The 18,580-nt window shown below is 38.3% G+C and overlaps 1 protein-coding gene across 1 annotated transcript in view; it reads left to right on the forward strand.

Moving 5' to 3' along the window:
* The window catches only part of LOC140724740 (latent-transforming growth factor beta-binding protein 2-like), a 411,525-nt gene that overhangs the window by 263,923 nt on the left and 129,022 nt on the right, over window positions 1–18,580 (forward strand). The window contains exons 17-19 of the mRNA XM_073039256.1: window positions 4,493–4,618; window positions 6,793–6,921; window positions 16,890–17,009. Of these exons, the coding sequence (XP_072895357.1) occupies window positions 4,493–4,618; window positions 6,793–6,921; window positions 16,890–17,009 (375 nt within the window). The remainder of the gene's footprint in view (window positions 1–4,492; window positions 4,619–6,792; window positions 6,922–16,889; window positions 17,010–18,580) is intronic.

The raw sequence follows: 18,580 nt of genomic DNA on the forward strand, positions 1-18,580 counted from the left end.
TGGCAAATTGGAATACTGGGAGTTCTTGGTGTGGATTTGGAGGTAGGAGGTAGGTAAGGGTCCCAACTGAGAATATTATTAATATAATATATTATTTTAGATACAGTTCACACTAAAAGTGTATTTGGTGAGGGAAATGTTACCTTCATTTCAATGGAACGTGGTTTGTACCGAAGCAGACTTTGATAGGTTCCAGATTTTTTTAGTCAAATAAGTTTAAAATTTTGCTGGGATCTGAACTTGCATATAATAATTAATTTATGCCCCTAGATTAATAATAACATTATCATTTTGTCAGGAAGCTCTATGATGTCGATTAATGTAAATTACACTGCTTCACAATCGAAAATATCTTTAGAGTCAGGTACATCTAAACCTAGTTAACTTCTACTGTGTGTTCTAACTTGATTTGATATTGCCAAAAATTAATATAAAGTTCAAAGCTCAAGATAAATTTATTATCAAAGTACATATAGGTCAACATATACTAACCGGAGATTTATTTTTTGTGGGCATTCACAGTAAATAAAAGAAACATGAAAGAATCAATGAAAGACCAAACACAATAAGACAGAAAGACAGTGAATGTGCAAAAGACAACAAACTGTGCAGATGCCAAAGGAGAAAATATATAACAATAATAAATAAATAAGCAATAAATAAATATCAAGATCATGAGATGAAGAGTCCTTGAAAATGAGTCCATAGGTTATGATAGTTGTCAAGGCGTCATGGTAAAATTGAAACCAATTTGCCATCAAGAGGGAAACATTCCTATATTTGGAGTCATATCTACACAAAGGAAAATTACTGTGTTTGTTAAAGATCATTCGTGCTAGCCCCGATATGAGTTCCTGATCCATTATCTTCAGCTGCTTCAACAATAGCCATGTTGCTGAGGATGCTGATGTTCAATTCCTCTTTACAGTTTCACAGCATGTAAAGCAGTTCATGGCTGGCTGAGTGCAGCTCTAACAATTCTTAAGTAACTGAACATCAGCCAGAACTAAGCAATCCACTGATTAGTGCCCCGTCTATCGCACGAAAAATTCATTTCCTGATCCTAGTGCAGTAGATGTAGTGTGTGCTATCTACAAAATACATGCAAAAGGACATTACAAATTAATAGCAGGAATGGACCTCCTAACTTTTCAATCCTGCTTCACCATTCAGGATGATCATGGCTGAGTTGATTGTAAACCAAACCCTGAATTCTGTTCTACACACTGCAAGCTTTCTCCACTTGTTAATCAAACAGGTTTATTATCACTGACATTATGTCATGAAATTTGTTGTTTTGCAGCAGCAGTACAATGCAACTCATAAAAATTACTACAAATTTCAATAAGAATACATACAAAAAGTACAAGAAGGGAACAAAAAAGTGAGGTGTTGTTCATGGGTTCATGGATCGTTCAGAAATCTGATGGTGGAGTGGAAGAAGATGTTTCTCAAACAGTTAGTGTGGGTCTTCAGACACCTGTACCTCCTCATTGATGGTAGTAGTCAGAAGAGGACATGTCCTGGATGATGAAGGTCCTTGATGATGAATACCACATCTCTGGGGTATTATATACCCCCAGAGTTCTTTTTTTTCCTATGGACTGTCACTTTAAAACAGCGAGATAATTGAGACTAACTTTTGCTCTGTTGGATTTCTACTGACTACAGAATTGCTGGGTTGCCATGGTGAAAGAGAGATGGAGTTATTTGATGGACAATGGGTGTTTACACAAGTTTGCAGCATGTTTATGTTAAGCAAGGCCAGATGATTCTCTGACAGACACACAGAGACACATGGTCAGAGTCGAGATGGTTTTGATCATGGAAAGACACCAGTAAGTGGGGTTGCTGGTTTAAACTTTCAGTAGCCCAAAGGGGTGAGTTGAGATCGATCCAGGAGTATTGATAAATGGTTGTCACAGTTGCTGCAGCTGGAGGCAGTTGCAGAGAAGAGGGGAGAGAAAAGGTTTGAAACAGAAGAAACCTAGTGACAAAGAGATCACTATTTGGACTCTCTCCAAGTAGACCGTAAGGGTGAGTTTGATTCCATTCAAATACGAAAGTGTGGTTGTCACATAGTTAATCCACAGGAGTGGGTTCTCTGGTGAGGGAAAACCTTTGTGAATACCACGTGTGTGTTAACCCTTGTCTGAGTGTGGTAGTTCACTGAAGAAGGCACCCCTGTGGCAAATCATTGTTGGAGTTACTTCGTATGTCGTGGAACTGGATGAGTGGCTATCATGTCGTGTGATTGGGGTAACTTTGTGGAATCTACCAGTGTGTCTACCCTTGTCTGGGTTGGTAGTTTTCCCTTGAAGAAGGCACCCTTTGTGATCAGCTACATTTGGCTAACTTGAAAGTGGGTTCGGAGTCTGATGACAGAAGACTGACGGCACCTGTTTATTCGTTCTTCTTCTATTGTGGATTTAACTTCAGCTTACAAACAACTCTATCTCCCTCACCAACTCCATGTATTGAACTGAACTTTCCTAGATTACCATCGTAAGACTTTCAATCTTGCCACCCGAGCTTGAACGAGTTTGGGAAATATATTTACACACATATATATGCGTAACATTGCTAACTTTTGATTTACCTGGTTCAAGTTACTATATTAAGTAGTCACTAAAATAAACAGTGGGTTTTAACATCAAAACCGGACTCCAGGTGTGTTCTATTACTGCTGATACTTTTTACAGGGTTGAGTGCATGTAACAGGGGCATCACCTTTTGAAGATTTATTCAGTGGTAAGAAGGCTAGTGCCGATGATGGAGCTCACTGAATTTACAACCCTCTGCAGCTTCTTCCAGTTGTGCACATTGGCACATCATATCAAAGGGTGGGACAACTGGTCAGAATATTCTTCACAGTACATCTGCAGAAATTTACTCATCTTTGCTTAGTCATACCAAATCCTAATAAAGTATAGCCACTGGTATGCCTTATTCACAATTGCATCAATATGTTGGGCTCAGGATAAATCTTCAGAAGTGTTGACACCCAGGAGCATGAAGTTATTTATTGCTTACCTCTTAGTGAGAATTGCATGCATTCTACAATCATTGAATTGTTGTTGCGACACCACTCAACCAGCCGATCTATCTCACTCTTGTAGTTTTCCTTGTTACTGTCTGAAATACTTCCAAGATTTCTTGTGTCATTGGTGAATCTATAGATCCTGTCTGAGCTGTGCCTAGCCTCACAGCTATGAGTGTAGACAGCAGAGCATTGAGCTATGCTTGTATCCTTGAGGTGCACCTGGGTTGATTGTCAGTGAGGAGATGTTATTTCCAATCTATACTAGCTGGTCTCCTGATGAGGAAGTCAAGGGTCTAGCTACAGAGGATGGTACAGATGCCCAGATTTTAAAGTTTGTTGATTAGTACTGAGGGAATGATGGTGTTAAACATTGAGCTGTAATTGATAAACAGCAGTCTGACATAGGTATTGCTGTTATCCAAGGGCAAGTGGAGAGCCAGTGAGATTACACCCACTATAGATTTGTTGTGGCAATAGGCTAATTGCAGTGCTCAGGCAAGAATTAATTCTAGCCACGACAGACCCCCTCAAAGTATTTCACCACAGTAGATATTTCAAAGTAATTATAGGAAGGGATAAGGATAACCTACAAATTTAAATGTCATAAGTCTACATTATGATGCCTATGACTACATTAGAAAGAACCTGGCAACGATAGATTGGGAGAAGTTATTTGCAGGTAAATATGACAATAAAAGTAACATAGTTAGTGTTCAGGGCAAATGTATTTCTGTAAAATTGAAGTAATATAGAGGCTTAATAAAGAAAAAGAAAGAAAGCACAGGCTAGGTACAAAGCATTGAAAATGGGGAATGTCCTTCAGCAGTTTATAGTACAGAGGGTATTTAAGAAAGAAATTAGTAGGGCATACTGGAGCCACATAAAATCAGGGGCAGATAAAGATTTTTTAAAAATCCCTAGGCATTTTATAACTTTGTTAAGAGCAAGAGATTAGCAAAGAAAGAGTGGGACCCATCTGGGGCCAAAGGGGCAATCTGAGTGTGGAGCCAGAGGATATGTGTGAGGCCTTAAATGAATAGTTTTCATTTCTATTCACTATGGAGAAAGACATCGTAGTTACAAATTTAGTTAGGATGCTTAAATTCTAGGTAACTTAAAAAGGAGGAGACATTAGATATCAGAAAACAGCTTGATGAGATGTATCCCAGACTGCTGTAGGAAAGAGATTACTGGGGCACTGATGATGATATTTAACTTGTCATTGGCCATGGATAAGGTCCTAATTGACAGAAAAATAGCAAATGTACTTTTATTTAAGAAGAAAATGTCTGCTAAAAGATCTTTAAACTGAAACATTAACTGTTTTTTCTTTCCACAAATGCCACTTGATTGGCTAAGGTCTTTTTGCATTTTTGTTTTCTGTTTCAGATTCCAGCATCTACAGTTCTATTTGATTTCTGTATCTGAAACTGAGTTTTTTTTTGACAGATGTTGATGAATGCAGGCAAATCCCACATCTCTGTAGCTACGGCCAATGTGAAAATATAGCAGGAAGTTATCGATGCATTTGTTCGACAGGATTTGTGTTGAACCAACAAGGAACTGACTGTCTAGGTAAAGCAGAAATTTATTCCTATGTTATGAGTTATAATTACTTGCTAAAATAATGCATCATGAATGATATCTAAATTTAATTACGAGAGAAGAAATGTGAAGTAAATCCAAACATGAAATTCAACATACTAATCAATAAAAGCAACTAAGTATCAGATCAGCAAATTTTTGTCTGAATTGGAATTTTTTTTAACCAAATGTCCAAATGTGTAGGCAAGGAAAGGTGGTGGAAGGAAATTATTATTGTACCTTATGATAACGGGAGGTGTTGTTCCTCAAGCTTTTGTAGAGAAAACAAAGGAAACTAGTGCTGAATGTATTTTTTAGTCTTTTGGACTATTTTTTAGTATTCAATATCATAGCTAATCTGTGGCTCTCTCCACATACCAATTTTTTTTATCTTTGGTTGACAGAAAAAACACTAGAGTTTGGTTAACACAATATGTTAAACCATTTTTTCATTTGTTAACTTTATCCCCAAAGTCTTCACTAATCTGTTGACTCCCATTATATATATTTCCATCTGTAATCATGAAGGCCACTATATCACCTTTACCATTTCTTCTATTCATTATTTAGCCAATTTTTCTGCACTCACTTTATTTCACATATTTATTTCTTTGCCCTGTTTTAATTTAATAAAGGCAGTGAAAATTGGTCAGAAGCATGGATTTACCAGCCCCGTTGCTCATTCTGTCCTTGGAACTTTGCAGAATATTCATTCTTGAGTGCCAATCCAAGTTTATTGAAGGTCCTTGTTGATTTTGTTTTTACCATGCACACTGGTTGTTAGTTGCAGGATACCACCACTCTCTGCAGAGAGAAAAAAAAGTTTCTCTGCACATCCTTTACCTGTTGCCCAACTGTTAAAATCTACGTCCTTGATCATGGAACCATTTTTCTTCTATCCACCACAATTAAACCTCTAGGATCATATCTCCTTACAGCCTTATTTTTCCCCAAGGAAAATACCCCAATTTCTCCAATTGAACCTTATAGCTGAAATTCTTCATCCTTGCTTTTCCCTTTTCCTTAATTCTGCACATAAGAAATGCATGATTTTGCTGGGTTTTCCTAATTTATAATAATTGTATAAAATCTTGTAGTTCTTCTGCTTTGCTAATGGGTTTGAAACTTCTAAATCTCAGAGTATATTATATTTATGTTGGTTTCCATGTTTCAGATGACAATTATGTAGGCTACAGGAACTATGTGCGATACTCTAATAAATACTGGATTGTCTTTTTAGTTTATTTGTATACAGATATATGTACACTTAAAGGAACCTGTCCTAAAATTTGGACTTAAGCCAATGCTGACATGGACAACTAAAAGTTGTTGTTTCTGACAGGCAGTATTCTTTGGATCCATGAAAATGTAATGGTGTCCCAAAAAACTTGTATAGTACTGAGATAACTCCTAATCCAAAAAAGCAAATATGATCTCTGAAACTGAACCAAACTGTTTTATAATGAGGAGATTAAAAAAATCTACTTGCCCAAGTTTGCATATGAGCCAATGAAATAATTTTACAAATACATTTTTCATTTAACTATTACAATTAAAATTGGATTTAATCAGGTGATTGTATTGTAAGCAAGTTGTATAAGCAATTCAAATAACATTGGAAATACTGAATTGCAAAATAAATCTATCAAATCTGGAACGAGAAAAGAAATGTAGGCACACTTTACTGAAAATGTGAGACTACTACACCACAGAGGTGACATTCCAGGATGAGCATTTGGTGGTTCTGGATCATTGATACTGGGACATGGTTCAAACCCCAGCATGGCAGCTGGAGAATTTAGATTTAAGCAATTAAATACACCTGAAATACTAAAGAAAGGCTACTGACTTTCACTATGAAGCTACTGGGCTTTTATGAAATCCCATTTGCCCTACCAGTGTCTTTCAGGGAAAGAAATTTGCCATTCCTATCTTGTCTGGCCTACATTTACCTTTTGTGTGGTTAACTAAGGAAAATTTAATTTTGGATTATGAATGTCAGCATTGCCATTTATATCCACATTAAGTGGAACAAAACTAAAACATGTTGAAAGTAATAAATGAATCTACCTTGCTAGAAAAATTATACTACACTATATACTATAAATCCATGACTTTATTTTGTTTTTCTGTCACTAAATCAATGACATCACCTGGATCTGAAGATGTAAATGAATGTGACGCAGACCCATGTGAAGGAAATGGCCGTTGCATTAATATCGTAGGCACATACTCTTGTTCGTGCTTTACAGGCTATACATTAGTCTTTTCCCAAGACAAGCTAAACTGCCAAGGTTAGTACTCATTTTACTGACAATGTTAAGCTAAAATTTCCACATTTCTCTTTTTCAGAAAATGTTTATATCTTTGTCAACTAAATTGTGCAAGTTGAATAGAAAGTGCACGCCTGCTCTAGTGTTACTGGTCAAGAAAGAATCCATTTGGAAATGGTATTTGCAGTAAACAGAACTGAATCTTTTTTGTCTGCTAAAAGATTGTTGCATTTAATGATAATCCCAAATTATGTACACCACTGAAAATTGTGACATTGGTCAAAATGTAGTTTAATATGGTGCTAGGTTAGTTTAAACCCAGGACAATGATGGAGAGCTTCTAGTGCCATTTATGGAATGAGTCTCATTCTGAGGACGTTGTTCCCTGATAGTGTAAACACAGACTATGGGCTTTGAGAGGTGCCTAAAAGGCCTGTGATCAATGCCTAGTGTATTTGAAACATAAACTTGCTACATTTGCATTTAGTACATGAGCTGGCATTCAGTCTTTAAGGAGCCTGTGATAGCTCCAGTTTGAGCTTAGCCAGAATCATTAGGCACCTGATGTCATCACTGCTTTGCTGTGAACATGAACCAAAGAGCTCAATCCAGAGGCGCAATAAGAGTGATTGATTTTGACATCAAGGCAACATTTGATCTAGTGTTACATCATGGAGATCTAGTAAAATTAAAATCAGTAGGCATCAAGGGAATGGCTGGAGGCACAGCTCACTCATAGAAAGGTAGCTGTAGCTGGAGGTCAGTTTTCCCAGAACCACAATTTCATTGCTGGAGTTGGTCAAATTGGTGTCTTTAGCCTAATCATCTCCAGATTTTCATCAATGTCCCTCCTTGATTTATAAGTGGGATATTTGCTGATGCTTGCTTTTGCAACTCCTCAACAAGATCTGGACAGTATTCAGGCACAGACTGATAAGTGGTCAGTAACAAACATGTCACAAGAGTGCAGGAAATAAGTATCTCCAACAAGAGTTTAACAACCATCCATGATCTTCAACAGAATTAATTTTGCTAAGTTCCCACCATCAGCAATATGAGTGTTACCATTGACCAGACATTCATCCAGATGCCACAAAAATATTTTGGTCACAATAGCTTGCCTGACATTTCAAAGCCTTTTCACCATCTGCAAGGCACAAGTCAGGGGCATGACAATATGCTCTCCAATTGCCTGGGTGAGTGTAGTTTCAGCATCACCCATGTATTGTAAGACTATCCAGAAGCAAGCAGACAGTTATCATTCATTCCCTGCAACACTGGTATACCACGGATGTTGTGTTTACAATTTAGAAAATTCACCAAGGTTACTCACCTAGGCTACCCTGATATCATCCCCTACCCTTCCTGGCCTGACTCCTACCATTAAGGGAATCATCCTATGCTCCTCAATATTCTTACATTATCTGTAGGCTTAAATCTAGGACTTTGTAGCAACAGTACATATGCTAGAAGCTCTGGAGTGTTTAAAGAAAGAGTGTCATCACCACTGCTCAGGCATAATTAGGGTTGCGCACAAGTGCTGGCACACATTATTAAAAATGAATAAATAAGGAAGTGGATAACATTTCAGCAGAACTTGATATGGGATAGGAAATGGGCTCAAGTTTACTGAACTAAGGTTAGAAAGGTAAAAGAAGACTGAAATAATATGTTTGGGGATTAAGTATTGAGGACAAGTGTTTCAACCGCAGATGATCAGAAACTGAAGGTCTGTGGAAAATTGAAAGTTTTAGTGTTGCAAAGAATGTGAAGTCTGAAACTACCTTCAGGGATAATAACTATAAAAGTAAATTCCATTAGTATAGTACCTTCAAAGTGGTAAAGTTTTCAAATTGCTTAATTAAAATGTTAATAAACCATATTTCACATTAAACCAAATGTATGAGAATGTAACATGAAGTTAAATCTAAGAAGTATTTTTTAAGAAGCATCTTAATGTTTTTGTGGGGGAAACTTTTAGACCTTAGTGGATAGGCAACTAAAGTACAGTAGTAAAATTGTAAATACATACAAAATTAGATTTGGAGGCCATCTGAGCACTCGGAGGAAGCATGTATCACTGGAGAATGTTACAAGGAGGGACTGAGGCTTGTAGGGTTTGAACCTATGAATGTGAAATTTAACACTGAGGTTTCTTGGAGCAGTGGCCAATAAAGACCTGTAAAGACAAGGTAATGGGTGCACTGGGAATTGTGTGAATTAGAATTCAGGCAGATAATTTTGACTGAGTTTATTTTTATGCCGATGGGAGGTGGGGGCAGTAGAATAGAGAAGAATAACCAGTAGCCCACTGAAAATCCCTTGGACACTGTGAAGACTCAATCATTCAGTCCAGGTAGCAAAATTAGAATGAAGTGCTCACCAAAACTAATTATAAATGTCTAAGTTTGTATGTAACTAAGATCACTTCCTAAACTTTCCCTGAATACTTATTCTATAGGTAGGGCTGTAATAAGTTCTTTACTTTCCAAAGAGAATAAAATATAAAACGTTTTTTAACTTCTCACATAAACTTTGTTTTCTCATCAATTTTATACTTATTTGTATGATATATCTAATTTAAAGAATACTTTTTACGTAAAATTATTTAAATCACATTTTACTCAGGACTTACAAGTCCATTGGGGTTATTTCCACATCACTTTTGAGCACTGTTACACATGTTGGCAGGAGCACACTCCTATAAATATTTTCTTTAATGGTTTTCAAATGTACTGCATTCATTAAAACCTGAATTCGCACTGACAGATTTCTTCGTATTATAATTAAACATCCAAGCATAGCTTTAACATGAAAATTAGTGCTCTCAAAAAAAATCTGCATTTGTTTTGTAATTATCTATTAAACTTTGAAATGTTCCAAGTCAATGGCTTAGACTCCTGCCACAAATCTTGTATTTAATCACTGATTTCATCTCCATGCTCTCACCATTTTAGTTCAACTAAATTGTTTTCCATTTTGCTTCCATCTTTAAAACAAAAGATGTTGCTGACAGATTGCAGATGCTGCTAAAGACCTTGCTTACATATCTTACACTGTTAGTTTTGGTGGGTATTTCATTTTTTCCCCACTGCATGGATTGAATGATAGATTCTTCACAGTATCCATGGAGTTTTCGATAAATCATCTGCAACATCACAATTCAAACAGACCATTCCTCTTTTCTACATCCATTTCCATGTAATACTCTGGGAAAACCAATGCATTTTGCTGTGCTTATTTTAGTTTTCACAACATGATCTTTAGCTTTCATTATCCCAATCATAGACACAATTGCTGTTTTTAATAAATTCTGGACAACATTCAGACATAGGCTGATTAAAGGCAAGTTAAATTCATGCCATTAACGGATCAGATAATTGCCAGCAGATCACATCCATTTCATCTGCCATTTTAAACGATTCTGCAGATACTTGTCAACTCCTCATGCCCTTTTATTTTCAATCCATTTCAGTTCATAGTATTGTAGGCTTATAGCTGGAAAGTTTTATTTATTTGTATATTTCACTCATGTTGCAGTTTTGATTAATAATAATCTCTTTTATTCTTTCCAGTCTCTTCAGTCATTCTCTGCTAGAGCTTTCCCATGTTTGAAAATCAGAATCTCCACAAATGCTGAAAAATTCCATTTATTTTTTTTAATCTTCTGTGTTCTTTTCTATTGTTCTCTCTTGACTTTCCTGGTTAAAATGCTTCCCCTTTCTGGTTTGACATTGGAATTCGATAATCAGTCTTCTGACTTCTAGCACAGTAGTGTAGTAATTGTATGTATTGCACTGTACTGCTGCCACAAAGAAAAACAAATTTCATTGCATATGTGAGTAATGATAAACCTGATTTTGATAGGGTCTCTATTGTGGACTGAGAGTGGGAAGGGTGAAGGGATAGGAGAATCATGGTTGGGAAAGGGGGAAGGGAGAGGAGAGGAAGCCAGAAGCACCAGAAAGACGTTCTGTAATGATCAATAAACCAATTGTTTGGAATCAAATGACCTTGTCTGGTGTCTCAGAGCTGAGTGTGTCTGTACCCGTGTCACCAACCCTCCCCCTGCCCCAGCACTCCTTCTCTGCCACCTGTCCCACCCCCACCCATGGCAATCTACTCTCAGCATTCCCAACAACTTTTGCTCCTGCTAGATTTACTCTCTGCTCGACATTGACAAATACAGTACAATACAAAACTCTTAGGCACCCTAGCTATATATATGTGTACCTAAGACTTTTGTACAGCACTGTAAATCATTTTTGGGTTTTTTTTATTCTAAGGGGCACTGACTTGCTCTGTTTTCAGTGGCCTTAGGAATATTACTTAAGCCTTAATAATCTCCGTTAATAGCTGGCTTTCAGTTAGCTTTAACACTGCAAATATATTGACTATTCTTGGTGACAAGAGACTGCAGATACTGGAAATTGGATCAACAAGCAAATTGCTGGAGGTGCTCAGTGGGTCAAGCAGCATCAATAGAAGGAAATTGTCATTGTAGGTCAAAATTCTGCACCCAGGCCAAGACTGCAGAGGCAAGGTGGCCAACATGGAGAGGGAAGTAGTAGTGGCAAGAAAAGATTCCAAGATGATTAGAGAACTGAGGGGGGCTGTAAGATGAAAGGCAAGTGGTGCCAGGTAGGAGAGGTGAGCTGGGTTGGAGTTGGAAGACTGTAGCAGACAGATGAAGGCAGAGAGAGGAGAGAAAAAAATCAGCAGGTGAAGAAAGGTGGGGGCGAGCATGAAGATAGGAGACAGCTGAAGGCAGGGAGATAAGCAAGAATACTAAGCTCTACCACAACTGGGGTGAGATAAGTAGGGAAGATCAGGAACCATTAGTGGTGACGGGAGAGGTCAACAACAGTTAGAAACAGGTAGAGATTTACAATAAGGGGCACAAACCTGTATGTGAAGTGGATGGATGGAGCAAGGAGGATAAATGAGAATAAGGGGAGCTGGAAGGTGGGAAATTGGCAAAAATGGAAGGACCAAAGGAGCAGGAGAAGAATGGCAGAAAATGGTAAGGGGTGCAGAGAAAAGAAAGAGGGAAGTTTTCAAAATTTAAAAACTCAATATACATCCCATTGAGTTGTAAACTACCAATGCAGAATATAGACACCAAGAGATTCTGCAGATGCTGAAAATCTTGAGCAACACGCTCAAAAATGCTGGAAGAACTCAGCAGGTCTGGCAGCATCTATGGAGCAGAATAAACAGTGAGGTTTTGGACAGAGAACCTTCATCAGAATCAATGTCTGATCTATCCAGTCCCTCACCACAACTAAAGCTCTGGTCAATCTACTCTGCATTCTCTACACAATACTTCAAGGGCGGTTTTAATCAGTGTTCTGCAAAGTTGCAATAATAACCTTCAAACTTTTAAACTCTCTGCTTTATGGCTTCTTCATTACCCTGTCTACCTGCATATGGACTTGAACCTCAAATTTCCCTGTACAAAAGCAATCCTTAACACACCACCGTTTACTGTATGTGTCCTATATTTGATTTCCCAAAGAGTATTGGAAGGGCGGGCAGGAATGCTGAAGGGGTGGCATTGCTCTGTTGGTAAAAAAAAAGGCATCAAATCATAAGAAACAGGTGGCATAGGGTCAAAAGGTGTTGAATCATTGTGGATAGAGCTAAGAAACTACAAGGATATAAACTCCCTGACGGGAGTTGTATGCAGACACTGAAACAGTAGTAAGAATGTGGTCTACAAATTACAGTGGGAGATAGAATATGCATGCCAAATGGGCAATGTTACAATGGTCATGAGGGACTTCAATATGCAGGTAGATTGGAAGAATATGGTTGGTGCTGGATTCCAAGAGGACAAATTTCTAGAATGCCTATGAGATGGATTTTTGGAGTAGCTCGTGGTTGAGCTCACTAGGGGATCAGCTGTTCTGGATGAATGAGAGATTAGTTGGCCAGAATTGATTGGAAAAGAACACAGACAAGGATGATGACTGGAATTTCTGAAGCAATTTGGAAGGCAGAGGATATATACATCCCAAAGAGGAAGAAGTATTCTGAAGACAAGGTGACACCACTGTGGCTAACAAGAGAAATCAAAGACAAAATATGCCAAAGAGAGGGCATATGATAGAACAAAAATTAGTGGGAAGTTAGAGGATTGGAAAGGCAACTAAAAAGTCATTAAGAAGGTAAAGATGGAATACAAAAGTAATCTAGCCAATAGTATTAAAGAGGATACTATTTAATATCCAGATACAGAAAGTGTAAAAGAGAGGCAAAAGTGGATATTGGACCACTGGAAAACAATGCTGGAGAGGTAGTAAGAGGGGATGACAAAGTAGCGGATTACGTGAATCAGTATTTTGCATCAGTCTTCACTGTGGAAGACACTAGCATTATGGTGGAAGGTCCAGGTGTCGGGGGTATAAAGTCTGTGAAGTTATCATTACCAGAGAGAAAGTTCTTGGGAAATTGAATGGTCTGAAGGTAGATGTCACCTGAACCAGATGATATACGCCACAGGGTTCTGAAAGAAATTGCTGAAGAGATTATGGAGGTATTGGTAATGATCCTTCAAAATCACTAGATTCTGGAATGGTTCCAGGAGACTGGCAAATGTCACTCCACTGTTCATGAGGGAGAGAGACAGAAGAAAGGAAACTATAGGTCAGTTAGTTTGGGAAGATGTTGGAGTTGATGTTTAAGGATTTGGTTTCAGAGTATTTGGAGGCACATAATAAAATAGGCCATAGTCAGAATGGTTTTCTCAAGGGAAAATCTTGCCTGACAGATCTGTTGGAATTTTTTGGAGAAATAACAAACAGGATAGACAAAGAAGAATCGGTTGATGGTATGTATACTTGGATTTTCAGAAGGTTTTTTACAAGGTGCCACACATGAGACTGCTTAACAAGTTATGAACCCATGGTATTAAAGGAAAGATTCTGGCATGGATAAAGCAGTGGCTGATTGACAGAAGGCAAAGAGTGGGAATAAAGGGAGCGTTTTCTGGTTGTCTGTCAGTGGCTAGTTGTGTTCCTTAGGGGTCTGTGTTGGGACCACATCTTTTTACTTTATATGGCTTTGTTGCAAAGTTTGCAGACGATATGAAAATGTGTGGGCAAGTTGTTTTAAGCAAGTAAAAAGGCTACAGAAGAAATTAGACCAATTCGGAGAACAGGCAAAGAAGTGTCAGATGGAATACAGTGTTTGGAAGTGTATGGACATGCACCTTGGTAGCAAAATGAAGGGGTTGTCAATTTTCAAAATGGAAAGAAAATTTTAAAAAAACAGGTAACATGGAAGGCCTTGTGCAGGGTTCACTTAAGGTTAATTTGCAGGTTGATTCTGTGTTGATGAAGGCAATGTGATGTTAGCATTCATTTCAAGAGGACTAGAATATAAAAGCAAAGATGTGAGGTTGAGACTAAAGAGCTGGTGAGACCTCACCTGTAGTATTGTGAGCAGCTTTGGGTTCCTAATCTTAGAAAGAATGTGCTGAAACTGAAGAGGGTTCAAAGGAGGTTCCAGGCAAATGATTCCAGGATTGAAAAGCTTGTCATTTGAAGAGTGTTTGATGGCTCTGGCTTGTAGTCACTAAAATTCAGAAGAATTAGGGGTGACCTTATTGAAAATTATCAAATGGCGAAAGGTCTTGATAGGGTGGATGTTGCAAGGATATTTCCTATGGTGGGAGAGTCTCCAAGACCTGAAAACACAGCCACAGAATAAAGAGATGTCCTTTTAGAACAGATGAGAAGGAATTTATTTTGCCAAAGGGTGGTGAGTCTGTGGAATTTGTTGCCACAGGCAGCTGTCTTTATGCATACAGTATTTATGGAGGCCAAATCTTTATGTACATTTAAAGCAGAGATTGATCGATTCTTGATTGATCAGGACACGAAGGGATAAGGAGGGAAAGCAGGAGATTGGGGCCGAGAAGAAAAATAGATCCACCATGATGAAATGTCGGAGCAGACTCGATGGGCCAAATGGCCTAATTCTGCTCCTGTATCTTATGGTTTCAGGGTTTAATGGTATCACCTTGCAATTATAGGGATTAAATTCCATCTGCCAGTACTCCGTCCAATTTTCTAATTGATCTATACCCTGCTGAAGCCTCAGACAACTTTACTTGCTCACAACAGTATCAATTTTTATATCCAAAAGCTCCATTTGACAGCCTCTTGCGGTGAAACACAATGTCATGTATAATTGTATTTAAATTGGTATCACCAAAATACAGTTTTAATCTGAGTCTCATAAAAGATGCAATAGAAAATCACAGGCTAAATACCACAGCTGCAAAGGCTATATAGAACAGGATTAAAAGTAACAACCTTGTGGGAGAAACTGAATTTTTTATGCCAGGACATTCCAGAGCACTTAATAGCCAATTAAGTACTTTTGAAATGCAGCATATTTGTTGGCCTGCATCGGACCAACTGATGGCCATTACAAATTACCTCCTCTGTTAGTGCTGGATTTAATATTTATTCCAGTGGTGAAGCTCAGATATGTTGAAGAGGGTCCAGGTACACTTCACATTTGATCCCGTGTGAATGGAATCACTGAATCTGTAGAGCAAGAAATATTATCAGCTAGTTATTGGTATTTAACTTGTTTTCTAATAATTTTATATATTCAATTAATTGTATCAATTGGAATAGTTTTCAAATTACCCTCAGAACCATTTCAAAAGACTTCGATAACAATGAGCTGTCAAAGATTATCAGTGTTTCAGGTGTGGGGAAGGGCCAGCTCATTCAGCTTTTCATCCAAAAAAGTGAAATCTGAGTGGATGGGCATTGTGGGCAGGGAGTCTGGGTGAAAGATAATCCATGATAAGGTCATAATGAAGGAACAAGAGTAAGAGGGTAGGCTGCCTGATCTTTTATAGAAAATCAAGACACATCCACTTTACTGCTTGTTATGCTGTTGGTGTTTAGGGCAGCAGTTAAGGTCCTACATCTCTAGTGGTGTTCAGAGCTTCCTTCATCATGTCAGTAGCTTCCTCTTGGTTTCCACTTCAGTCAGTCATGCGAAACCTGGGTGGAGACTCAGGAATACCATTGTACTTAGAAGGATTTTTCATTGCTGTTTCTGTAACAATTTTGTTTTTATCAGCCATGGTTGTTGGCCCTGAGCAGAACTCCCAAACCTGGAGGGCCAGTGGATCACTCTTAATCTGTCCTTTAACCCTTGACTTGTTTGGCATGGGTGACCCAACCAAGAGCCAAAGCATAAAGCCCTGACTCCAGCTAACATTGCTCTCCAGGTTATGAAGACATGCAAGCTTCCTTTTGGGGGAGACACATCCAAGTCAAACCTAAATTTTAAAGGTTTTTAACTCTTAATTTTGTAGCAGAATTAAGCATAGTGGAACATCATGATCCAGATACTGAAAAATACCAATATAATGACATACAGTTAGAGTAACATCATCTTTTGACTTTAGATCATTGTAATATTTGGCTGAAAATTTTGGACTCTAAAGGCATTGTATATTTGGAGTCAAATATGTAGCATCTGTTGTGATGGTCAGGAAATACTGGTGTAATTAGGGTGAACATGATGATAAGTAGTTATAATGGTTGGTTGGCAGGAGGATTTACAAGTGCAGGGTGGCATTTTGCACCAATTAAAGTCCCAAGAAGAAAATAAAGGAGGAATTTGACTTTGAGGCCAATATTTTGAATAACTAGGGCCTGAGGGTCCCGTGATCAGAGACAGGAGAGTCAGGTGCTAATAGTGTGTAAATGAGTGCCTGGTGTTTTTGTTGGAATCAGTGGACTGAAGGACCTACTTCTATGTTGTATGACTCTGTAAGGAAGAAATTGTTAAGATTTTTGGAACATCATAACTGAACATAGAGGGAGTTTCATCCCAGTCCTGTTCTCTTGAACAGTTTTCCTGTGTTCCTTTATCCTTGTACGAAGACTTTCAGTAATCAGAATGGTCTTTAACTTTTAGATTATTGTCTACATTACTGTTCCTTGATTTCACAGATATAAATGAATGTGAGCAAACCAACATATGTCAAGGACATCGGTGCATCAACATCCCAGGTTCTTATAAGTGTGAATGTGAAGAAGGTTATGTACTGACTAGAACAGGACAATGCAGTGGTGAGTAAAACCCTTAACTCATCTAATCCTCAATCACTGTGAAATAAATTTCATAACTACTAAGCTCATTTTGGGGTGATTTTTAAGATCAAAAGATTTTTAATATCTATAACATCGATATGGTCCAGTCAGTTATCTTTGCCCAAAATTGAAATGGTTTCCCTATAGTACCTTGCAAATGAGGCCATGAAAATTGTCAAATAAGACTGAACGTAAAATAAAATTGAGCAATAATAGCCACTAGAAAATTTAAGTTATATCAAATAAAAGGCTAACAGAATTTAAATATTATGATAGCAGAGGGGAAGCAGCTGTCCCAAAAAAATTGAGCATGGGTCTTCAGACTCCTCTACCACTGATGGTAGTAATGAGAAAGGGGTGTGCCACAGGTGGTGAGGGTCGTTAATGATGGATACCACCTTCTTGAGGCATTGCCTTTTGAACATCCACTCGATGATGAGGAGGCTTGTACTGTGATGGAGTTGGCTGAGTCTAAATCCCTCTATAACCTCTTACAACCTTGTGCATTGGAACCTCCATACCAGGCAATGATCGAACCAGTCAGAATGCTCACTCATCTGCAAAAATTTGCAATAGTCTTTGGTGACATACCAAATCTTCTCAAACTCCTAACGGAGTATAGCCACTGGTGTGCCTTCTTTGAGATTGCATCAGTATGCTGAGCCCAGAATAGATCCTCCAGAATAGATCCTCTAAAATTTTGATGCCCAGGAACTTAAAGCTACTCACCCTTTCCACTGCTGACCCCTCAACATTACTGGAATCAGGCTTTCTGAAGAGGAAGTCCATACAAACTAACTCAAGTGGTCCGGTACACTAAATAAGATAATGAAGCAACTCTTGGAGGCAGTGTCTTCTTCCGAATACATTGAATGCATGACTTACAGTACTCTTCAACCTCAGGCTTCATTCAGGGCCAATACAACTGATCTCAGACCAATCCATAGGTCTTGTCGAATCCCAAATGACTTGAGTCATCATGAAGTGACTTTAGTACAGTCCTGCAGTATTTATCAGGTAAAACCAACAGGGAGCATTGAGGTCTATCTAGAGGAGACATGATCCTATATAAAACTTTGTTCCTCAACTCTAGTTTCTCCCATTTCCCCCATTTCCCCATTGGTATGGTAGGGTGTTTTGTCTTCTCAACTTGAGTCAAATCCCCTTTGACTCACTCGGCTGCTGCCAATTCCACAGGACTCAATACAGGCAACTGCTTCATATTCAGAGCAGTCAAGTTGCAATATGCTTGTGGAATGCCACTGTTATGTATTCCATTGGGCGCATGCCAGGTCCAGCAACGCAATGCCTTGTGCTAAGTGTGTTCGCAAGCACCATGTTTTTGTAGCTGTTGAACTCAAATAGGCATAATCATCACTTGTTGGTTACATCATTACAGGAAGGGCTGCAGAATTCCTTCCAATCTTTCAGTGTGTCTGCACCACTTTGGCATTCCAGACTCCATGGATGGTTAAAATGTCTTTTTCTATTGTCCACCTTGTCAATAATGCCCTGGAGTTGGGTGTAGAACTCCTCCATTTGGTCATCTT

The sequence above is a fragment of the Hemitrygon akajei genome, chromosome 3 (genome assembly GCF_048418815.1).
Source record: "Hemitrygon akajei chromosome 3, sHemAka1.3, whole genome shotgun sequence".
NCBI classification, from domain to species: Eukaryota; Metazoa; Chordata; class Chondrichthyes; order Myliobatiformes; family Dasyatidae; genus Hemitrygon; species Hemitrygon akajei.